Source organism: Meleagris gallopavo, chromosome 15, assembly GCF_905368555.1.
Source record: "Meleagris gallopavo chromosome 15, MGAL_WU_HG_1.1, whole genome shotgun sequence".
NCBI lineage: Eukaryota > Metazoa > Chordata > Aves > Galliformes > Phasianidae > Meleagris > Meleagris gallopavo.
The window spans coordinates 13,679,604-13,703,630 of NC_139418.1; the positions used below are offsets into that span (position 1 = coordinate 13,679,604).

The following is a 24,027-nucleotide window of genomic DNA, read 5'->3' on the forward strand; positions in this document are numbered from 1 at the left end:
AAAACCAACACACTTTATAACTACTACTCATTCATTGTTCTTATGTTTTAAATTTACAGATCCACTATTTTAGGAAAGACTTGAAGATAAAGAGATTACTGCAGTAGGTCAAAGAAAAGAAATCCGCAAACATTTTGCACTACTGATTCCAAAGATGCCTGTTTGGGATTTAGACAAATTCTTTTTTTGAGTTTTTTTTAGCCTTTCTTTTTTTTTTTTCTTTTTTTTTTTTCTTTTTTTTGACTGCCTAACGTGATGGATGAACTGGATTCATCCACTGAAATCAACAGAACTGTGCACAAGGACGCTTTTCTAACTCTGAGACAGAGAGGAAGGACAAACAGATTATTTGTGGCTGTGCCCAAACTGCGTCAGGATCACTGTAACTTTTGCCTCTGAAGGAAAATAGAAGAAAATCAGGAGCATGGAGAACCATGGTACTGCTAAAGGGAGGAAAGAAAAAAAAAAAGACAAAAAATAGAAATAAATATTTCAGAAGCAGGTGCTTCAGACAGCAGCTCTTTAAACCCTCTGAGGATTATAAAATTAAATCAGACATAGCAGCAATCTGGTTAATTGCTGAATGAAGAAAGAACTACTTAATCTAACATTAGCAGTCCCCCAGCCTTGTTGAACAAAGCACTGACTGCAACAGGTATAAGCTTCCAGTGGATGAAAATGACATCACTCGCTCATAGATATCCATGTATGTCACATACGGATCACATCAGCATGGGAGAGCTGTGCAAATCCCATGAATTTTTACAGAGAACAATCTGAAGTATGACTATGGCTTAGTTACTATTCCTGCCTCTGCTGTTGTTTTTCTTACTGTGAATGTTGGCAGATCTGAGGAGGTTGTATATGGTAGTCCTTAAAGACCCCCTACACCCAACATTTAAAGCTGAACTGAAGAAGATGGACTCTGTAGAGAAGTTTACCTCTATTTAATGTGCGTAGCCTATTCCATAATTTCGTTCCTGCCGAGGTGCATCCTTTAGAGGGCTTTATCACACTTAAAGAAAAAGGATACTGCATTATTGTACAGTATTAGACAGTACTGTTTATTTTGCAATTTGATACTAAGAGGATTGGAAGGAAGAAATAATTGCTCTATAAGACAAAGGGTAATTTCTTTAAAAAAAAGAAAGGGTTTCAGGCTCGAATGAATGCACTCAAGTGCAAGATCTGTCATTTGTTAGCAGATAACCATTTTCTTCCTCTTTAGTTTTTAGATTCTACACAGTATCTACCACTTCCTTACAGGTAATAGCAAGCAGGGACTACGTCTTCTTTTTAAATTTGTATAGTGATCATGGTGCTACTTTAACATATATAATAAGTGATAATGAACTATGTGGATGGTAGAGTCAAAAGCCAGAAGAGTTTGTGTGTGGAAGGACTGTATGTATGTGGAAGGGCTGTTCCCACTTGCCCCCCCAAAAACCTCAAAAAGCTTAGCTGAAACCTGAACGCCATGTGATACTTTGCTTTATTACTGACTTGATGCTGACCTTTCAGATGTTCCACTCTGTCTATAATAGCAGGACATAAAGCTTTCTTTGAAATCATTAACTTCTGTATTTCAATTTAGAGTGATTCCAAATGGCCATAGGGTTTGGAAAACTGAAGCTAATCATAAATGCTGTCTGTACTGGCCTGCGCTTTTAGACAGAAAGCTGAAACTGCTCCTGCCCGCTGCCAGACCTCGCAAAGGTTGTCCATGCCTGGGTGAGACGTTGAAATATGAGGCATTTGTGAGGCAGTATTTGAGGGCAGCCCAGGCAGCTGAGCTGATCTCGAGAACAATGGCCTGAGACATGTTCTGTGTCATATGTTAACGCTTGGTGTCTCCAGTGCAGTTCTTAGGTTGGGTTTTGATCTGTGGAAACCTTTGCAGTCTGGATCATGGCCACATGGCATCCACTCTTGCAGCTGGCTGAACTGTCCAGGACAGCTTCTTTAGATGTGCATACACAGGGATGTGATGGAGAGCGCTGATTCTCCTCTTCATTTATCTACCTGCACACAAGTTCAAGCAGGGGGAACATAAAAATGTCATGTCTGTACTCGGGCTCTGTATGGAAGAACTAAGTGTGAGGATGGGATGGCATCCTTCCAGCCAAGGAGCAATTATTCCGGTGATACTGTTGATACACTGTTTGTTAATTTGTGTCCATGAGCTGAGAGCTATACAGGGAAACACACACACATAGCCATTGCTTCCAGCAGAACCATTTCCAAAATGATGCCATTAAAAAATTGTTTAATTCCAACCAAATCCAGAGCAATAACCATAACCATATCCATAAACAATGGCAATGCTTACATGTGTTTGCTAAATGGTTTTTTGTTGTTGTTGTTTGTAATGTCTGTATTACACATGCACAGCATGACTTCATGGCAGAACAGATTTTTTAGTTATCTGAAACCCACTGTGGGTGGATGGGCCTTTCCCTAAAACTGCTTTTTAAAGTGCAAATGATCATTTTCCAGTGATCAATAGAGGCCGGTGTAGCTGAGGTGATAACACCCAAAGATGAATCGAATTTTCATTTCTCATGATATTTTACATCCTCGGGTACCTTCTGTGAATTCAGGCAATTTTGTAAGTATGAGTTAAAATTTGGACTCATAGCATTTATCACTGCTGCAAACTAAATTACATTCACAGTCCAAAATTTTCAATCCCCAAAATGAAAGCACTGAAGTTAGATTTAGGGAGGTATTAAGGGCTTAGTGGGACTTTCAGAAGCACCAGATCGTCTTTAAGCCTTTATATAATTCCACATTTAAAAGGGTTTTTTTTCAAAGGTGCTAAACATCCTCATCTCTCGGTGGATACTGAAGCAATTAATGCCTCACAGAGGTGCATGGCATATTGATGCCAGTACTCAGAACAGTGTGTGATCTCCAGAAATGCTGCTTGCACCTTGCAAAATAACTGTAAGGCATGTAGTCATTAGACTAACACAAAGACAAGTTACAGTTAGTTATGCCATGGCTTTCCACCACTATTTTTTAGTGAATTTGCCTCCCTGATAACTGCACGAGCTAATGCAGCACAGAGAACAGTGCAAAACTAGAGATGAGCGTCTTAGTGGGACTTTCAGAAGCCCCAGATCATCCTTAAGCCAGTGAGATGACTTTCAGAAGCATTAACTTAGCTTCTCCCAAACAGCAATATGTGAAAAGACCTAAATATATTAAATCATTTCTGCACTCCTCTTGTGTAATCAGAGTGGTCCTGTATTTCATTTTTTGAGAGTGCCATTCTGCAACATAGGGCTAGATCCAGAGCTCATCAAAATACGAGTTGTGTGCCTTCAGCTTGTGTTGAAGTCAGCAGAGGAACTTGCTCAGTGCCTTCCAAAAGACAGTTAATCATACAATCTCGCCCTCAATTTCACATCAGCATCAATCACATCACCTCATAAAAGCTGGATAGATAATTAAACATAGATCTCCTCTGACTGAATTTGGAAGGTAGGAAACTCGTGGAGTCTCACCCAGAGGAACCCCACGCACCAGGGTGCAATTGCACAGCACATCGTAATCCCTCTGCTAGGCAGGTGGCAGTCCTGCTGTACGACTGGTGGGAGCTCCCCACACAGATAGAGCACATGCAGGTCTGGAATCAAACTGTGATCTCAGCAGTGCTGGGATCAACACAGTGCAGACACGGCTGCTAAGGCACTTCGAATTAGAATCAGTTCAAGCATAGAGATGTTTTCCTTAGCTTGGAACTATGTTAAGATGTGGTCAGTATTGATAAGATAATCACCTGCTTACAATCAGACCAGCCCATTACTGATACCTTGGTTAGTTTATCATGTTTTATTGCAATAGTTTATGCACCTTTTCTTAAAGCACACGAGCACTGGTTTGCACGATGGTAAATCCAGCTTAGAACACCATTCAGATTACTGAATATATAGTTGGAGTTATCAAAAAGAAAATGTGTTGGTAGAAAATATACTGTTTTGCTTACAGTATCTGGCCTAATAATGACTGTGTTTTATGGGAGAGACCAAGCTCAAGCTCAGTGATGTGCCAGGGAAAAAACTCCAATTGATTTTGATGGGTTTTGGAGCAGTGCTGTAACTGTAGCACTGCTTCAGGTTATTCATAGGGATTAAATTACATTGGCAACTTGAATAGTCCTTGGTCTTTTGTTAGGACCAGTTCTAACTCTCAGATAGGCAGGTGCACTTAATAGGGTGAAAATCCAGACTTGGCAAATGTCTTCTCTGACGTTGCTGAAGTTTCAGAAGCAAATTCAAGGAATTTGATCCAGAGAATTAATTTACATCTGAGAGCATTTGGCCTTCTGGCTTTGAAACCTTTTTTTTTAAAGCAGTAGAAATCAGCCTTACTGTCTCAGGAGTGTCTTTTATCAGAAATTAAAACCCCTTTGATTGTAAACTGAGTATTTCCATTGTTGCGCCTGCAGAATAGGATTAGGAAGAGGTGAGGAAGCGTGGCAAAGCTCCTTGCTCCCTTCTCAAAGGCTCAACTGTGGGCCAAAAACATTCTTTTCTTTTTTGTTAATGTTATCTGTTAAATGAGATTACCTCAGTATTTGGTGCAGGGAATTACTGAATTGTGTCTGGGGAACAGCATCGACATATCTGGTATCCATAGAGCAGTGCGTACACTGATGGGGTGCAGCAGTGATAGATGCTTCCAGTACAAACTGTCATGCAAAGCCCTGTCCAAGCCCTGAGGTTTGTGAAGCTGGAATACAGTGCTTTGGAAAGGTAGGAAATTATTGGAAGTTCACCCGAGGCAAAATGTATTTCATCCTCCAGCCAACAGAATAATTACAAGAAAATTCTTGGAACTAGAAGTTCCTCGAGAGGGCTGGAAAACAGTGGAGAATTTGTTACTTCATTGACAGAGATTTTAAGATCCAAGCAGCATGATAAAATAAGTACTAAAGAATTATGAGTAACACCTTGACGGTTGTTAACTTTTGTATTTCACAGCATGGCAGCAGAGTGGAAAAAGATAACTGTGCATGTGCTATTCCTATTAATATCAGTGGCAGCTGGGCAAGCCAAGGCAGGAGAGAATACAGTGACAAATAGTGATGCATGCAGCAAGCTGTACCAGTACTTTAACATTGGATATGTTGGAAAGCACGCTGCCTTGGAGCATCCCTTTCTTTATAATCAACATTAGCTGCTCTGTAGTCCCTGAGTTGAGCAGTGGTGGCAACAAACAAGTTACTTTTTTTTTTTCAGTGGAACAGATCTGGAGGCAGATTTGGTTTGTATTTATTTCTTTTACAGTTCTTTTTGCATATTTTCAGATATGTAAAAAATATCAGCTACATTGTCAGCGCGCACAGAAGGCATCACGTTCTGCATTTTTATACTATGCAAGATATATATTAGAAGTTAAGCTTGTACGGGTGGCATTTCATACCCTCTGCAGAGGTGCAAGACACTGAAACTCAGGCTATAACCTCGGTTACAGAATAAAGCTAACTATGGATAACTTGTCTAGATCCCTTGCCTTGCACTGTGGCCAAACTCAGACTGTAATGCTGTACATTCGGAGTGGCTTGGACTGCCATCTCTCCCCTTGATGCCTTTCCCTCCACAGAATTGGTATTTTGCTCTATAAACAGCTCTTGCAAAATGCCATGGGAATATTTTTCTGGTTCTCTGCCATACATGGGCTCTGCACTCATATACCAGAGCTGTCACTTTAGGAGTCCCTTCTCCCTTCCTTCCTGGCACCAGAAGTACCAGCCCAGACTAAAACTGCAGTGCAGCGTTGCTCCCAGGCCTTCCTGAATGCAGAAGACTTCAAGTTCAGGACTCACATGTTCTGTAAGTTAAATACTTGTACAGTAAATTTCATTCTGAAATGTGCACAGTCTAATTAATGGACGTGTGACCAGAAAATCCCAGAACCCAGCTACCTTTTAGAGAAATGCAACTTCCTCAGTGAGCTGTGACTGGTCAGTATTGCATCATTGCTTTCATTATTTAATTAAGCTTCTACAATCCCCATATTTGGGGGACAGCTAAGCGTGTGATTGTTTCCTGATGTCTGGCATATGAGTACACAGAATCGAGAAAATGGGGGCTATAGTTTGGACAGCTGACACAAGATGTATTTTCATAACAGCCCAAGCTGGATTACTGCTTATAGTATGACCTTGAAGAAGAAGGAATTGTTCCAGTAAAATCCTCCTAACTCTTAAAGCTTTGTGCAAGATACAAGCACACAGCTATGAGATGTGTTTTAAGATGCGATTCTTACAAACAGGCAAGTACTTCCCTTACGAGTCAGCCTGTAAAGTGAAATAAAACTGCCAGTACGCAACACAGATGGAAGATAAATTGGCTTCTGGGTTTCAGAACTCTTCACTTTTAGCGAGTATTCATCAGTATATAAAGGTGAGAAATCAGAATCACAGAATCACAAATCAGACTTTAGTTTTGGGTTTTTTTCACTTTTAGCAAGCTCTGTGAAATGTGACAGTACCAGCTATCTTAAACCTATCCCCTAAGAGCATATTACTCCAAAACATTTATTCACAGTCTTACAAATGAGTAAGCAGAACCGTCCTTATGTTCAGACTGAGAAATTAAAAGATGTGTGCGTGGTCACCTGGAAAATGTGTGCTTTCAAAAAATTACCCCAAATTGTTTGCAACTTCTATGTTTCATCTATTATTGTAATTCCTTTTTACAACTGTGCTTGGAAAAAAACGGAAATAAATTAGTTTTTAAGGAAGAGTAAGCTAGGATAAAAGGAAATATGGATTAAAAGACTGGTAGGTACTGATTGTGTGAACAATAGTAATGAGAGGCTGTGTATTTTCCACAGCTTTTTCTTTAAATTAAGCTATTTCATTTTCAGGCTGAACTGAAATCCCTTTTCCCTCCACAATACTCAAACCATGTAGATTTGTTGGAAGTCCTCAAAGCAATTACCAACACTTTATCAACTGCGCAGGCAGAAAACAGTAAGGTTACTTGAAAGTGGCTGTTATGATTTTGTGACTGTACATAGATATTGCAAAATGTTAATGGTAAAATGCATACTGTACCCCCATAAACACTGCAAGAATAGCATGGTCATTGTTATGCTTTATAGCTGTTGTGGAAAATGTCTTAACCCGCATTCATGATTATAGTGCCAGTCCTACTCCCATGCCTTTTTATACAGTTGTGGTAAGATTGTTATGAAATCCTTTTGTCAGTCATGTTCAAGCTAACTTACCTGTGTATAGAATTTATATATTAAAAACCCCTAATTTATACTGTGTTTTAACAGTTTGCCTGAACTGTCTATGGTTTCTAAATTTTGTAATGTGAGTGTCAAATAAGAAGAATAAAAAAAATTGGCCCAGCTGAGTGCATTTTGTTTCCCGGTTTTATTTCAAGTAGAGATTTCAACAGCTCTGAATTACAGAATGAGCTGAAAAGGAAATTATTGCTCTGAAACACCAAAAAATACAGAGAGAGTTCTGACTCAACGCTGTAGTTCATGAATACGATATAGATGTGAAAGTACCTGTGGGGTCTGCTTTTCCCTGCTTCCACTGCACTGCTTCTCTCTTCATACTCAGACACTTGGAATACTGTACTGCACTTCATACTGCAAGGAAGAGACAAATTCTATTGTTTCTCACTATAATGTGTTTTCCCAAAAAGGAGTCATAGGCTCAAAATACCACAATGAGAGCTGCAGCTTGGCCTGAATGTTTTCAGTCTGTTCCTATAAAACTTTGTGGTACAGCTGATGTTTAAACGTGTGCTTTTTATTATTGGTATTGCAGTAGTTGGAGAGCTTCTATTTGGGAACTCATTTCAGTAAGTATGTACAGTAAGACACATCCATGCTTCAAGTAGCTTAAAATTGTTTTAAAGAAAGAGGCTTAGCAATAGAGTTTCCTTGATAAAGCATTACATTGCTTCTGTGTGTTGCTTTCTGCCTGGCTGTGTAAGCAGCACCACTGACTGCAAAGCCTGCAGAAGTGAACACTTCTGTGAACAAGCCCAGTTCTCTCACAGTGGCACAGCTCTTGCCAAGAGGAACTAACTCTAGCTGAATTTCCTCTGAACTAGAGCTTAGTCAGGCTTCCCAGTGTCAACCCCGTAACCTTTATCAGGTTAAAGTCCTTGGAAGACTCAATTATGCCACAAGCAGAGTGAGAGAAGCTGAAGTTTCAGCAGAGCCTATGAGCCTTGCAATAGAAGGGAACAGATCAGGTCAGCTCAGCCCAGGGTGACCCCAGCACTGTGTGTTATAGAAATTAAACCCAGCGTACACACTGGGAAGCAAACATGTTGCCCTAGCAGCAGTCTGCCAGTCACTGAGGGCACAGCATTCTGATTGCCCGCAGCAGATTCACACGGTGTGTGGATGTGCCACAGGCTGCAGAGGCAGGTCCTTTGGCCACTGTCACAGCTCGAAGGAAGCGATGTCATCACTGGGCCACAACTTCACCAATGCAAATAAACACAAGTGCACATACGCTAAGTTCTGGGCCCCTGCTTCCCTAAGGAAAATTCCAGTAACTTATTAATGAGGGAAATGTGTCTCCAAGCCCAGATTTGAACTTGTTTTTTTGCTGTTGCTATTTGCATTTTTGTGTTCTACTGCATAAAAAACCTTCTAAAAGTGTCCCTTTAAAAAATAAAGTGTCAAGAGATGGAAGTACTACTGTCACTGGGTTCTCACTGCTTATTCACACTACAGCTCCCTTTATCTCTTGAATTCACACATGCCACAACAATCTGGGACAGCTCCTCACCTGCCCATTAGTTACAGTGATTTGTGAAATGAATAACGTTTTTCCCTGATACGTCTTAGAAAGGTTCCTGGTGTTCTTTTTCCATCCCCATCATTCAGCCTCTTCTAAATAGGCCATGTTGTCATTACTCTGTCCTTGAGCTCCCAAGCAAGGCACAACTATGATAGTCTCTTCAGCACTGTAAAACTCAAAACCTGGAAGTGCAGAAATCCACAAACTACAGGCAGAACCAATAATCAACTATACTCAGGCACCGACCAGAGAGAAGAAAAACAAAACCAATACATTTTAATTAAAAGAAGCAAGCACAATTCTGAAAGTACTGAAAGCCAGGAGATTTTGTCTCTGTCACTGAGCCTCCTTCTGAAGCTCTGGGCAAAGCAATCAACCTCTGCTTTAAATTTTGTAACCAAACAATAAGAAAAGTAAATGAGATTTACATCTCCTGAATGGCATCTGTGAGGATGGATCATCTATTGCTGTAAAGTTCTTGAAAAAGGAACCAATACAAGATTGCATTTTGAGGGCAATGTTCTGAATGTAGCTTTTCATGCATGCACAGATGGGTCTCACTGGGGTAATAACAGTGCAGAGTAATGTCTTCTATTGTACAGAACAAAGTAAAGCGTGGTTCCATTGTGAGTTACTCTCTCAAGTTGCGCACACATTTGGTGTTGTAGGAACTAATTAAACAAGGATATATCTCATATAAACAAAAGGAAATGCCAAACGAATTGGCAACAGAAGGAGCTTTGAATGCACTCAAAAGAGTTTCCCTCCCATTTTCATTGTGATTTAGTTCCTCTAATTTGGTTTTTCATTGTTATATCATTGCCATTTTTAAAACGGCCATTTCTAGAGGGGCTCTCACTCTCTATGCACTACATCACTTGGTCCTGGCCAGTGAACTTCTGATTTTATCTTTCTCAGGAATACCACCTGAATTCCAGCAGCCTGATGTCTCTCTTTTGCCGGGTCTCCACTGCCACCTCCTGAACAGGAAGGAAAAAGAACTCCTCTCAATACGACTTTTCTTTGGAATGTCTACAGAGGTATCTCTGAACACACTGTCCTCTGTTCAGCACAAAGACAACAATATTTGGAAGTTTGCTTTGTAGCATTCAGCACACAGGCTGCTCTCTGTGAAGCCTGTTGTAAGGCTTTTGCTTCAGGGTGAAATTTCCTTAATTTACATTATGTGTGTCTGATATGAAGAATGTACGACATTTATATATACCACTTCTCCAAAACTACTCAAAATGAAAAGCTAATTATTCTTAACTTCTGACAGATTTATTCCTCCTTCAGTTGTCAGCCAAAAACCTCTTATGGAAAACAGTAAATTTTACTATCTCTCATGTGTCGCATTTTCATATTGAATAACAGTTATTTCTGTCCCTTTTTTCAGTCTGAAGATCCTTTTTGCTAACAGATGACAACCAAGATATCTTAGAAGGAAGCTTCTCCTGCTTCATGGTACAGTTGTTTTTGATATTCTCTTTATCTTTTCTTTCTGTTGCTTGCAGTCTGCCTATTCCTCAGGCTGGGGCTGAGGGAAATTGGCTGTTGGGAAAGCAAAACATTGCAGACCTTACTGCTATCTTTGTAAATAACAAACGATTTATGTGCTAAAATAACAAACCGTCAAAGCTGTCCTTGGCATTGAGAGATTAGGTGTATGACAAGGACTACAAGGTAACATGGCTTTTCTAAAGACAAATGGCAATATATAGAGCTCCATAACTCAGTTTCTATTCTTAAAAAACAAATAAAGGAAGAGAAACAGGCCTTTTGATCTAGTGAAAACCAGATTTAAATGTCTTCCATTTTAGTACTGTTTGCTGATAGTTTGGGAACTAATGTTAGAAAGGCCCACTTGTTCAACTAAAGGAACACTCACATTAGGCACTGTGCTCAGTGTTCCAGTTAGGAAAGTTCTGTGTGTCAGAGGGAAAATGTGTTAAAGCCGTTCTGGGAAAGAGGTCCTGAGTTCAGGATGTTTCAGTGCACCCACTAACAGGCAGAGATCCGTAATGCTCCCCCTGAGCGGACTCATTAACACCGAATTAATGAATTGGAAGGTTGCCTATCAGATGCAGCTTCCCCCCATTTGTACATTCTTTCTTTGTGTGTTACAATCTCTTCTGTGTTAGAGGAGTTTGCAATCACATTTATCCACTGTATACTGCATGAATTCAGGGTTTGCTCTCCTGGGAGTTTTTGTCTGGGCTGGAAGCACAGTTCCTGAGGGCAGCGCTGTGTGGGCACCCCATGGCAGTAGCACAGCAGCCTGGCCCCCAGTTCTGCCATGCCCGCTTCTCTTGGATGGGAATGTCCTCGTGATTCCTCACAGGAACACCTGTGTTGTGGGGCCAGATCAATTCTGCACCACCGAGGGGAGACTGCAGCCTGCTGACTTGGGCAGAAAGTTTGATCACCGCACGACCTGCGCTCAGGGAAGGCTCGTATAGTCCCTACTTGAGCTGCTTTAAACCGTAAGTGCCAGCCTGAAGCCAGCTGTAACGGTGGGAACCACCAGGCACCAAACCGCTTTGCTGCAACGTCTGCCGGGGTACAGCAGCTCTCTGTATGAGGTGATGCTGAAAGCGGTCTTTGAACCTCAACGCGAATTTGAGACCTCAGCTCCTCAGGGCTGCCCCGGAATCGGAGCGGGAGCGCAATGCCTCACAGTCCTACACCTGCCCTCACGGAACCCGCCATTACTAAGGCGCTCAGGGGGCGGGGCGTCCCGTCCGTCCCCCCCAAACGGCCCCTCCCGCCTCTGCGTCGTGCGTGTGACGTCAGTGCGCAGCGCTTCCGGGAGCGGGGCGGACGGTGGAGGAGCAGCGTTCTGCCTTCGGCTGCCGACGCCATTTTGTTGGTGCGCGCAGGGCGGACGCGGGTCTCGCTCGCCTTTTTTCTCAGCTGTAAGTGACGGAGGCGGCCCGATTCTTCGGTTCTTTTTTTTTCTTTCTTTTTTTCTTTTTTTTCTCTCTCTCTTTACTGTTTCTAGGAAGGCTGGAGCGGAGGGGTTCGATGGGGGTGGGCCACAGGGCCGGGGGAGCAGCGTGAGGGAGGGCGGTGCGGTGCGAGGCGGCCCGCGGGTCCAGCAGCCCCCTGTGGAGCTTTGAGTACAGCGCAGCGGGGGAATCGGAGCACGGAGGGCGGCGGACTTCGGCCGTGCCGGCGGAGCTGAGCCGTGACCTTCCGATGCTTGCCGGGTTGGCGGGGGGGGGGGGGGGCACTGAGAAAACGCTGCGTGCGCAGAGCCGGCGGGCCGCGGCTGCACGGCCCCGTGTGGAGGAACGGGTCAGAGGGCGGCCCGTGGGGCGCGTTGGGACCACGAGCTGTGTAGGAAGGCTTGTGTTCGTGTCAGCTGTCAGTGTTACGTAAGGGCTTCGGTGCATAAATTTAGAGAGAGTCCGCAAGAGCGCAAAAAAAAAATAAAAATCGTAAGGTAAATCCTGCTATGAAATGGATCGGGCCTTGCACGGGTTGGTTCTCCAACAGTCTGCAGCAGTTACTTGCTCGTTATGTGCTCATCAGCATTTACTCCGGTCCCTTCAGGGCACGCAGCTTCTGTCTTTATTAACTCTGGACTGAAGTGCAGTTAATCAGTGGTTTGTCCTCAGCAAAACCTTTTCTCGAGATTTCCGTGGGAAATGCCCACCTTCCCTCTGCAGGGCTCTTTTGTAGGGATTTTATTTAATATTTGCCCCTTTTGTAGAGCCTCATTGCAGGCTGCAAATGGGACGGAGTAAAATCCTTAGTTCACCTGTGAGAGAGTTGGCTGGGGGAGCAGAATGCTTTCCACCTCAAAAATAGAATAGCTGCAACCTGAGAGTGTCTCACAGTTATATAGGTTGGAAATAGAGAAAAATGGCTATAGAGGTGGGTAGGAAAATAAGAAACGAAGCATTGACAGATCTTATTTCTGTCTTGACCCTTCAGGCATGTTTATTGGTGGATTCATATTTTTATTTCTTACTAATGTGAATAAGATTTTCAGGAGAGCTGAATCTGACTCAGATGTCCAGTCAATTAGTTTTGCAGTATTTAAAGCATTTCTGTAAAACAAGCAAGTGATTTTTTTTTTTAACTACCCGCTTGTCAGAAATGTTAAGTGTCTTAGCAGACTTCTTTTTCAGAAGCAGGTTGCCATGTATGTGTTCTAAAAATTCCCTTCTTCATGCCTCCAGTTGGTGTAGAGGCAACCAGTTTTGTTAGTGACAGTTTGCACAGTGAAATGCCCTTATTTTTTAATGTTACAGTTATTTCTAAACTTCTGTTCTTGCTGTCACTAAGTACTGTGAAAATGCTTAGTTTGCTCTTCAGAAAGAAGAACACTGAAGGAAATATGTCAGCTTATTTTTGATAAGGAGATGAAATGCATGCAGTCGATCCTGATGGACTCTTAGTTCTACAGCTGTGCTTTGCTTTTTTTTTTTCAGCTGTGCATGTACCTGTTTGAACACCGAATTCCTGCATATAACGTCCAGCAACAGAAGTTGGTGGGTTTTGTCTTTGGCAAGTCAGCTGTACTGTGGAGCACCTGCGTGCTGGCAGAGTTCAAAAACTGTGGCTTGGCTCGTGGTACCTCAGTTAGGTTAATTTATCAACATGCGCTGTATGATTACTTAAAAAAACAACAAAAAAAACCCAACAGGTTTGTGGGATGTGTTTGAGGCCAACAAACACATCCCACATATGTGGCTTTCACGTAGTAACTTATGTACCCATGGTATGAAGAGCTAAATCTGCAGTTTGTCAGAATATTTGAAGGTTAAGGTCTCTCCAGGAGAAGCCTCTTTAAGGAAATGATTCTCTTTAGTCACTTGAGAGTTTATTTAAAACACGCTCTGATAACATGTTTGAAGCTATTAAGCAAAGATGAGTTGGCCCATTTAGCCTTGATTTGTGTTTCGTAACAGCGTTAGGATGGGAAAACTATGTTTGCTCACCTCAGTAATGTGAGGTTGAAGCTAAGGAAGAAGAATTGAGGAAATGGTTTTCTAGTTCTGTCATTTGAAGAAACTACAGTAATGGACTCACAGCTACAAATATCAGTGTAACACTTTTGTCTTCTGTGTGTTTTTTTTGTGTGTGTTGTTTGTTTGGTTTGTGTTTTTTGTTTGTTATGTTTTTCAGGAGCAGATGCGCCATTCAAAACAAAGCCACTGCCCTGAGTGGGATGACAGGAGGAGCTGGGATCAGAGAAAGCACAGCAGCAGCCGTAAGCGCAGGAAACGGTCCCACAGCAGTGGACAGGAAAGCAAGCACTATAAACCAAATCATGTTTCAGAAAGGTATAAGACTCTGAATTGAGTAGTGCTAATACTTCTTATTGTATCTAAAATAGATGTTCGTGATAAGAGTTTCTAGATGTGCAGAGCTGGTAATTCCTTAAGGTTCGACTCAAGACAAGCTTAAGAGGTAGTTTGTATGCAGGATTTAAATCATTAAATAGGAATTCTTTAATAAAAGCAATGAGTGTTACTAGTTTGGTTCGCTATTACCAGTTAAACATTCAGTATTAAATTTCAAGTGAAAAATGTGTCCGTTTGCTTACTTTTAATGTGAACAAAAGGAGGGGAAGAGAAGGTTTGTTTAATAAATGGTAAGTATGAGTTAGATTTCACTTAATAATGTGGAGGTAATTTGCTTTTTCTTCCACCCTGCTTTCCCTGGAAGGATGTGTTTTTCTGTTTTTCCTTTGAGAAGAAGATCCCATGGAACTCTTTTAAGAGCTCATAGTCATGCTTGTAAAATGCTGGCAGGGGTATGTGTACAGCAGCTGGGGCTCCTTGCCTCTGCGGCTTTAAGGCTGTTCGGCTTTTGTTTTTTCTGGGCAGAAGATTCTTCATCCAGATACTTTCTTAAGTATTCGTTGTTGACGATAGAGCACTAAGGAACAATACTGCTTATCTTAAAATCTCCAGGTTCTGTCTTTACTTTTCAATACTTGGAGCTTTGGAAGAGCAGAAGGGGGTTATTGTTGTAGCAGGAGCATTTTATCCTTTGGCTTTGGAGATTGTAACTTGATTTGTTTGATGTATTTTAGAAAGTGTCTCTCCTTTTTGAGGCCAGATTTCTTTCTTACTATGCAAACTGAACTGATGATGTATTTATTGTTCCTGTGGATGGCTACTATGAATTTGAGACTGACAATGTCATTAGTTCCTAACAAAGTAATGTGAAAAGCTCCACTTCTTTTGAGGAGGGAGTTAATTAGAAAAGTTCTTTGGTGTAAAGACGGATGCTGTGTAACTCAGTTCAATCACTTATCTTGTTGGAACCGCAAGTTTTTGAAGTGGAGAACATTCACTTAAAATATATTTTCAGTCATTATTTGGACGATAGAGCCATAAATGAAAGAGACCATCATGACCGGAGATATGTTGAGGAGTACAGAAATGACTTCTGTGAAGTATATGACCACAGGCATTATCAGAGAGACTATGAAAAGAGTCACCATCATCACTATAGCAAATCCTCTGGTCGGAGCAGGAAAAGTAGTCATAAAAGGAAGCATAAGAGGCATCATTGCTCCAGTCACCAATCACATTCGGTATGAGTAATTTTTAACTTTATTATTAATGAATTAGTGGCAATAGACTTCTTAAGTGACTGCTAGAACTTCAATTCCTGATCACAGTACTTTGGGGAACTATTTTATTATTGAAGGATTTGTAGTTGAATCCATTTGTGAGGATATGAGTATGTTCTTAGTAATGAGTTTTGGATGGGACTGTTGGGGGGGCCAGCAGTAGCTGCACACTGGGTATGGAGGTAGCAAGTAGCCACAGCACTGGGATTATTCTGAGAAATGTTACCTTGAAAACGAAGGCACGTAACTATGCTGTTGTACAGAGCAGTCATCCCTTTAGTCTTGCAGCATAGTGAACTGTCTGGTTTTCAGGTAGGCTGTAAGATGCCATCCATCTTATTATTAAAAGCAATTGAAATAAAATGCCTTTTAAAATAAACCCAATTGGGTATATGGAACATGCATGTCTGGTAAATTGATGAGAAGAAGCTGCACAATTCTACGCCTGATTTCAGGAAACTTTACTAAGCCATGTGCGTGGCCAATGGCAGCTAATGTCTCACTGAAGATATATGATAAGCTTGCTGCTTGCCTTCGTAGAAGGCACACTGAATTTCTCATGATGGGCACAATGCTTGCTGGTCAATCTTAGCTGTGAGTATTTTATGTCATGTTCCTGCTATAGAAACAGCAGGTTGTAGTGGATTATGCCATGCAGACCAGTAGCTTGAAAGTAATTTTTCTTCACTCTTTATCTACAAGGGAAGTAAAATTACTTGATAGTCTTTAATATTTAGATGAGAAGAATTGTACATTTTAAAAATAAAGACATTTCATCTGACTGTAAGCTTAGCTATGTAAACAAATATTGCTTTTTGCTATATGATAGCAAAGTATTAGAAATAATGACGTTGCATACTTAATCTGTTTTCAATTAAGCCACTATTTGAGAGTCAAAATTGTGTTGTTTTTTTCTGTTGCCTTATCGCTTTAAGTATTTATCTGAAAATCTGTTCCTTGCCATGTTTTTCTTCTGTAACATAAACTGTGCCCTGTGAATTTCTGGGGACTGAATTTGAAATTGCTCCTGCCAACTGTTCGTGGCCTGGTGCGTTACTGAATGCCTGAATATCTCCCCGCTGAATGAATTGCGTATTCTGCCCTGAATTCACTCTGATATATTGATTGGCTGGACGATCTTGGTGCCGTTTCCAGAAGAGTCACCGAAGGAAAAGATCCAGGAGTGTAGAGGATGATGAGGAGGGTCACCTGATCTGTGAAAGTGGAGACGTTCTAAGAGCAAGATGTATAGAACATTTTTCAACACTTTTTTTAAAAAAACTTTTCAGCAAAAAAGTCTGTTTATAGAATAGTATGTCAGAGGAGGGGGGCTGAGGAAATCTTCATTACTCTTTTTGTTCTGTTTGTTTTTTTCGTGCTTTTGTTTTTTTGCATATCTTCTTTTCTGTAGAGTTTTAAGTACTGTATTCAAAAAGTTGCAAGTAGTAAATGAACTTCAGTTTTGAGATTAGAGCAAGAGATAGGGTTTTTTTGGCTAACTGTTTTCATGACGCCTGTCCAATAAAATAACACGTTCTGTTGCTGAGATTTAAAGTAATTATGCTTTTTGTAATGGCACATTTTAAGATCTGCATTAGTAATATTCATTCTTACCTAAGTAGTTACATAATTCTGACTTTGGTTTGTTCTTTTTAGATGAAATTGTTGCGACTTTAGGAGAAGGCGCTTTTGGAAAAGTGGTGGAGTGCATAGATCATGATATGTAAGTGTCAGTAAGTGCCCCTCGTGCCACAAGGTGCTGCTCAGCTCGGAAATTAAAGTTTTTTTTGTTTCTCCTTCTGCTCTGTGACAGCCCTTGCATGGTATTGACTTTATAAGATGGCATATAAAGAAATATTTTTGGTTGCTTTTCCTCTTAGATTTTGAGAATCTGTCCTTAACAGTAAATTTATTTTGCCACATTCTTCTTGAGAAACATCTGCCCGAGAAGATTTCTTTCAAAAATAATCCTTTTTGTGTGTGTGTGTCTCTGTGTGTGTATATACATGTATTTCTTTACAAACTATTTAAGTGCATGGTACAAATCACTAATTACTGGAGCCTGAGATCATGTTGTGAAGACAGAAGGTATTCCGAAGTACAGAGATGGTTTAAAATTGTCAGTGAGAGAATAGGATAGAGTAGACTTAGTGTGGCTGTGTTCTTTAGAGTAATATCCTTAGCGTTTCAGTGTGCTACTGAGTGCAGATTTGCTTGTACAAGCACAAAATATTCAGGATACAAACTTAATAAAATGAATTACTGCAATAAAATAAATGCACTGATGCCTTTAGGAGCACTGAGAGCTGGAACAAGTTACGTAAGCTGCCAAAAAATGGACAAATTCTTGCAGTTGTTTTCTCAGAAGAGAGATTTGCAAGTTTTTGTGTCATCTTTTAGGTAGATTCCTGATATTTGTTCAAAGTAAATGAGCTGTCTAAGTCTCAGAAATAGTTAACAGTGTGTGCTGTGGGTGTATGAGCTTAACAAGAACTGTTTCTACTTCAAAAAAAAAAAAAAGTATTACCTAGCTTTCCTTTGGAATTTGCTTCAGTCACATTTCCCCTAATCTGGCTTGTAATCATCTGTGACCTTTGATTTTTTTTTTTGTGTTCATTTTATTGTAACTAGACTGCTTTGGCTATGTAGATGTTGAATAATAACTGGTTTTGTTTGTGATATTTCTCTGTATTTTGAAGGAGAGGAATGCATGTAGCAGTTAAAATAGTGAAAAATGTTGGTAGATACCGAGAGGCAGCCCGCTCAGAAATACAGGTGTTGGAGCACTTGAACACCATGGATCCCAGCAGCACTTTGTGAGTATGGATGTAGAGAAGCATACCAAGAACTCACCAAAGGAATGAATTTGTGTGTTTATATTCTTATTGTTTTTTTTAAGCCGCTGTGTCCAAATGCTGGAATGGTTTGATCATCATGGCCATGTTTGCATTGTTTTTGAGCTGCTTGGACTTAGCACCTATGATTTCATTAAGGAAAACAGCTTTCTGCCATTTCATATTAATGACATTAGAAATATGGCTTATCAGATCTGCCAATCTATAAACTGTAAGTAAGCCTGATTACTGTTATCAAACATGTTTATGTTCTCTTTTCACTTTGGTAAATTAATCTGTTAATGATGGGATATTTTTCCTTTGTTTCTTACAGTTTTACATCATAATAAATTAACTCATACAGATTTAAAGCCTGAAAATATTTTGTTTGTGGAGTCTGATTACATAGTGAAGTACAACGCAAAAATGGTAAGTGTGTGCTTGTTCTCTCAGCATTGCAACTCTGTCTTCATCTGAAGTTTCCTTTTTAGCACAACTGTGTTAACTGGAATTCTGAAAACAGTTTAAATTGATAATGTGATGTCTTTTGCATGAGTATGCTTTTAAAAATAGTAACAAATAGCACTTGGATTCTCTTACAGAAGCGAGATGAGCGCACCTTAAAGAACACAGACATAAAGGTGGTTGATTTTGGAAGCGCAACTTTTGATGATGAACATCACAGCACTTTGGTGTCCACGAGACATTACAGGGCTCCTGAGGTCATCTTAGGTCAGTGGAAGCCTTCAAACTTCTGACAGATAACTACAGTTCATCCTGATGTCATTATTTAGTAAACTGGAGGGGTGGCTCATGGTTCTCACAGTTGAGCCATCTCTTAAAGGTGGTGACTTTTTGGAAGTCTGAAGTAGAAGGAAACATTTCTTGAACTTGAGACACATCCCTCCTTCTCCCTACCAACCAGGGTGGGGAGGGATGTGAATGGGGAAGGCAGGCATCAGATGATGCATGAAAACAAAATGTATCCTTCATGGTTTGCAGATTTTAAGAATATATTAAAAAGTGAAAGAAACTTTGCATGTTTTGCAGCACTGGGATGGTCGCAACCCTGTGACGTTTGGAGTATTGGCTGCATTCTAATTGAGTATTATCTGGGATTTACAGTGTTTCAGGTATGCATGTAAAGTTAAGTGGAACATTTTTGTTACAGATTCCTGACTTTGATCTTGTAATGCCATATAGTCAACATTTAGTTTAATAGGCTTAACCTTACAAGATATGAGTATTACAGAGATAAGATCGTCAAAACAAGATGCTGCAGTGATACTTTGGCAAATGTGGCTTTTTTTTTTTAAACACAGACACATGATAGTAAAGAACACTTGGCAATGATGGAAAGAATACTGGGGCCTCTGCCAGCTCATATGATCAAGAAATCCAGGTAAGTACATGACAGAAGGAGTAAGTTGCCTAGTATATTCCTGTTGTAAAAGCAATTTTAAATGTTCCAGTTAAGACTTGCAGGCTTGTTAGCCTGCTAGTCTGCAGTGTTGTGAGAGATTGTGTCAGCTTTAGCTGAGTGTAAGCAGTTGGGAACAGTCCTAACAGTGACAGCATCTTTTTCTTGTCACACAGAAAGCACTATTTTCACCATAACCAGTTGGACTGGGATGAACACAGTTCTGCAGGCCGGTACGTCAGGCGGCGCTGTAAGCCTTTAAAGGTAGGAGAGCAGATTTTGATTATCCTGTGTCACGGAGTGACAAGAAGCATAAAACCACGAGATTGTGTTGGATTCACAAATGTGAAAGAGCTTTTAAATACTTTGTTTGTTTTTCTAGGAATTCATGCATTGCCAAGACACAGATCATCAGAGTCTGTTTGACCTCGTTCGCAGGATGCTGGAGTATGATCCAGCCAAAAGAATTACTCTTGATGAAGCCTTGCAGCATCCTTTTTTTGACCCATTAAAAAAATAAACGAATTCAAATGTCTTTTATGCTTCTCCAAGGAGATTTCCTAGACTGTGTCAGTCAACAAAGGTTGCATGAAACTTTTGTAAACTTTTAAGTTATTTTGTACAGTTAAGTCTGTAAATACTTTTGTTTTGTAAACTGTCATGTTTATCTTGTTGAGCAGTTGTAGTCTTGATTATGGATATCGAAGCGAAAAAATAAAAGTAATTTTCATTTTTGAAAACTGTTTTCTCTTTGAAACTTCACCCACTTCTTCGGAGGGTGCAGCAGTCTCATTTTTTTTGGCTGAGATAGGCCCTGAATTCATTGTGGCATCTTTAGGCCCTTCTCTTGCAGTGGTTACCAGATGGTCCTGAAGCCTTCAAATATATATTTCTGTGTAATGATGAACAAGTAATTTTGGTAACTGGGAAACGCTGATCAGCCTGTCACAGAGGAAGGATGAGGGTGGGTCCTCAATTGCAACTCCTGAACACAGGGCCTGAGTGGTGCTGCTTTATTTTCTTGGGTAGCTTTTGCCCTTCCATGTGTGAGTAGCTGTTTTTTTGTCTAGCTCTTACTCACTGGTGCAGTGTGGAGGGCTTACTGGGCAGGTGGGAAGGGCTCGTCTTGGCTGTCTACCACTCCAGATGCAGTATGCAAGTTTTGGCCATTTATTGCAGGCTTTAGCACGCGAATCTTATCTTGAGAGAAACTGCAAACTCTGTCAGCTCCACAGGAGACCGAGTTCAGGTTTTGTGTTTGCATGTGTATGTCCTAAAGCTCGGTAAGATTTGAAACTGATGTCTGTTCCACAGATACGTGGGGTAGTCTTAATTTGCAAGAGGCTCCAGACATGCCTATCAGTTACGCTGTAGCTGGGAGGATGCTTTGAAAGCTTATCTTTCGTAAGCAGTGCCACCTCCTGAGCTTGGTGCTATGCCCTCAGCCAGACCCCCTTCCTGGGCTGCTCATATCGTTGTTTCTCCTCTGCAAGATAGAACTGAATGGTTTCGACTCGGTCAGCAGTGAGTGTGGTGGGATTGAGGAGGACTGTGAATCCTCCCACGCTGCTTTCTGTCCCACACATTCCTCAGGTGCAAAGCAGGCGCTTGGCTGAGCATATCAGCATAAGTAATGCAAATCAAAGGCAGAGGAGAAAGAGCAGCATATATATTTTTCTATCTATAAAAATAACTATAAATCAGCACTATCAGAATTAGAAAGTGAAAGGTTGCGTGCTCATGCTTAAGCAGTACTTGTAGCTTTTGCTAATTTGTGTTTGCAGCATATGAGCTGAGTGTTATCTGATGGTGTTTTATAGATGAGTCAGGAGTTGGTGTGATGCAATCTGTAACAGAGAAAGCCGACGTCTGGCCAAGTCTGGAGGTGTTCAGTGTTTATATAGGAGCAGAACTTAAGACTCCCCGCTAAATAGAATAAAATCAGAAGTGCAGGAGGAAGCGGCTCCCCGCGCCCAGCGCTCTCGCAGCTCTCTCTCAGTCGCAGTGCCGCCCCGGGCAGCTCCGCTGGAGGGCGCCATCCCCGCGCGAAGCGGCTGGGATCGGAGCGGGGCGGCCCGGCCGCGAGGAGCTCCCATCGCCCCGCACCGCTCGGCCCGGGCTGGGAGCGCTCCCCTCGGGGGGCCGGCGGCGGGCAGGGCAGGGCAGAGCGGGGCGGCGGGGGTGGGATCTGCTCCGCGTAATCCCCCCGGGGGGGCGGCGGGCCGCTCTCGGAGCATCCCCCCGTCCCCGGCGCGGGGAGGGGAGAGCCGCCACCCCCCGCTTCCTCCGTTTAAGACCCGGGCCGGCGAGGCGAGAGCGGAGGAGAGCGGCCGCTCCGCAGCTGCCGGCCCCATTTCGGCGGCGGGGCGGGCGCTGGATGAGCCGCCGGCGGGAGGCGGCCGGCAGCCGAGCGGGTCCGATCGCGGCGCGATGAGCGCGGGCGGCAGCGGCTCGGCGGGCACCGCCACCTCCGCGCTGTGCCTGCTCCTCTCGCTCACCGCCGTGGCCGTGTGCCTGCTGCTGGGCGCTAAGACCGCCGAGCTGCAGGGCCGCCTGGCCGCCCTGGAGGAGCGCGGCGCCGCCGGCCCCGGGCCGCTATTGGACGCGCTGCAGCCCCGCGTGGAGCAGCTCCTGCGCGAGGTGAGTGCGGCGGGGCTCGGCTCGGGGCTCCCCGGCGGCCGCCTCCCTTCCCGGCTGCTTTTTCCCTCTCGCCGAACTTTTTTCCCCTCTCGTTTTCATTGCGCTTTGGAAAGGTTTAACGCGCGAGACCCCGCCGTTTTCCCCCTCGTTGTGTTCACCGCCAAAGGTAATCCGAGTACCGAAGTGCCGTTTGTCTCCGGGCGCAATGGGCTGGAATTCCTTCGTCAGAAATTCCCGGACGGGATCCGCGCTCCGCGTGCCGCGGCGGTGCTGAACTGCGCGGCGGAGCAGCGCCCGTCTGCGTCCCCACCTCCCGGCTCCGAGAGCTCTGAAATCGACCGCTAAGGCTTTCTATGCTGGCACGTTCCTCCCATTAACGAGCGGTTCTCTGCCCGGGGTTCCTCTCTGTATGCGAACCTCCGGGCGAAGCTGGGCTGGGACACCGCCGCTCCCCGGGTCTCTATGATGGGTGTCGATTACGGGGAATGCAAAAAAAATGTGTGTGTGTGTGTGTGTGTGAAAGCCCTGAATGCCAGAACAGAGGGGTGCTTGTGAGGCGTAATCACAAAATCTAGTTAACGTCTTTTCTGCAGGCAGGAACCAGCCTGCCGGCCGTGGCCGTGGTTCTGTTCCAATTACGCCAATAAATGTGCTTAGCAATGGGAATGGTTTCTGTGGCACTGCCTGAGATCATGTGCAGCCTCTTGCTGAGATTTAGTTAAGTGTGGAAAGCTTGTTTTGTACTGGGAGTGCTCGAGTGGAGATTGTGCAGGGGAAAATAAAGCAAAACCACATAATTGGGCTTCTAATGCAAGAGCGAGCTTGTTGAAACGTTCAGTATGACCAAACTTTTGTCAATACCAAAATCATGGGTAACAGATTCAAGGAATGCATGGGAGCCATCGCTCTAGCTATTAATCACCACTGTAAACGAGCTTATTCATTTATGATAAAGGTCGGGAACACATCTGTATCGTGGTCACATTCCTCTTCGTTACATAAGGCTCTCACTGGGCAGCGTCTGTCCTTCTGTGCTTGGGAGTTTCTGGGGAGAGAGGGAATATTTCCATGGCCACAAACATCAGACGATGCCTGGGGTCAGTTTTTTTGTTAAACTCCATTCTGGTCCTTCTTTGAAGTTTACCACAGTATTTCAGAAGTGAAACCAAAGCTCCATATGCTCTCTGTGCACGACCCCTCGTACTTTGTTCTCCGTCACTGCGCACACAGTTGCTGCCTGTGCTGCTCCTGGGTCTGCGGGTGCAATGTATGGAAGAGCTGCAGGCGCAATGCAAACGTGCTGGTTTGCAGTGCTTTGAGTCTCGTTTAAGTGTTTGGCAAATAAGAGAGGATAGGAAGTAATAAAGGAGGGGTAAGTGTGTAGTTAAGGGTATGAAAGCCAATTTGGACAACTGCAGTCAAACTTCTAGCCCCGCGGTGGGCATCCATCTAATGGCACAGAGACAGCTGCTTTGGGGTTGCAGGACCTTTGCTTTCCCTCGCGCGTTCCTTTAGCCCTGTAGGGTCCTGAGCTGATGCCCCCGAAACCTTCCCAGCAGTGCTGTCCAAAGTGTGCTGGCATCTCTACTGCGTCCACAGCAAAAGTCCGAATTCGGAGTGTGTCCCATTTGTGCTGGAGTGAAAAAGTTAATGTGGGGATGAGAGGAGTGTCCAGTTGTTGTAAACAAAGCCGGACCGTTTTGTTCACAAAGGATTCATTGTCTGCAGTAAGGCAGAGAGTGTCCGG

At 42.8% G+C, this 24,027-nt stretch overlaps 3 protein-coding genes across 13 annotated transcripts in view; all 3 read left to right on the top strand.

Moving 5' to 3' along the window:
• Positions 1–7,376, top strand: part of RASGEF1C (RasGEF domain family member 1C) — a 79,767-nt gene extending 72,391 nt beyond the window's left edge. For all 10 annotated transcript variants that reach the window (XM_085236387.1, XM_085236384.1, XM_085236386.1 and 7 more), the window contains one exon: positions 60–7,376. In XM_085236387.1, the coding sequence (XP_085092513.1) occupies positions 60–84 (25 nt within the window). In that variant the 3' untranslated portion in view covers positions 85–7,376. The remainder of the gene's footprint in view (positions 1–59) is intronic.
• Positions 7,377–11,553: 4,177 nt separating this feature from the next.
• Positions 11,554–20,380, top strand: CLK4 (CDC like kinase 4). 2 transcript variants are annotated; one of them, XM_003210440.5, is made up of 14 exons: positions 11,554–11,706; positions 13,231–13,290; positions 13,928–14,085; positions 15,122–15,347; positions 16,542–16,632; positions 17,043–17,109; positions 18,086–18,202; positions 18,286–18,452; positions 18,555–18,649; positions 18,823–18,952; positions 19,271–19,353; positions 19,543–19,622; positions 19,817–19,904; positions 20,023–20,380. In XM_003210440.5, the coding sequence occupies exons 2-14, from the start codon at positions 13,237–13,239 to the stop codon at positions 20,158–20,160; spliced, it is 1,494 nt and encodes a 497-aa protein (XP_003210488.3). In that variant the 5' UTR covers positions 11,554–11,706; positions 13,231–13,236; the 3' UTR covers positions 20,161–20,380. The 2 variants fall into 2 exon arrangements, with proteins under 2 accessions (XP_003210488.3, XP_085092869.1); XM_085236743.1 differs by lacking the exon at positions 13,231–13,290 and having other exon boundaries at positions 11,565–11,706.
• A 1,552-nt stretch (positions 20,381–21,932) lies between these two features.
• COL23A1 (collagen type XXIII alpha 1 chain) overlaps positions 21,933–24,027 on the top strand; it is a 157,574-nt gene continuing 155,479 nt past the window's right edge. The window contains exon 1 of the mRNA XM_085236426.1: positions 21,933–22,280. Within this exon, the coding sequence (XP_085092552.1) occupies positions 22,071–22,280 (210 nt within the window). The 5' untranslated portion in view covers positions 21,933–22,070. The remainder of the gene's footprint in view (positions 22,281–24,027) is intronic.

What these genes read in the sequence shown, in the direction of transcription:
- CLK4 (XM_003210440.5), top strand. Translation starts at nt 13,237, where the DNA reads ATGTACCTGTTTGAACACCGAATTCCTGCATATAACGTCCAGCAACAG. An exon ending in CCAAATCATGTTTCAGAAAG is followed by an intron (nt 14,086 to 15,121) that starts GTATAAGACTCT and finishes ATATATTTTCAG; the next exon opens with TCATTATTTGGACGATAGAG. An exon ending in ATGGATCCCAGCAGCACTTT is followed by an intron (nt 18,203 to 18,285) that starts GTGAGTATGGAT and finishes GTTTTTTTTAAG; the next exon opens with CCGCTGTGTCCAAATGCTGG.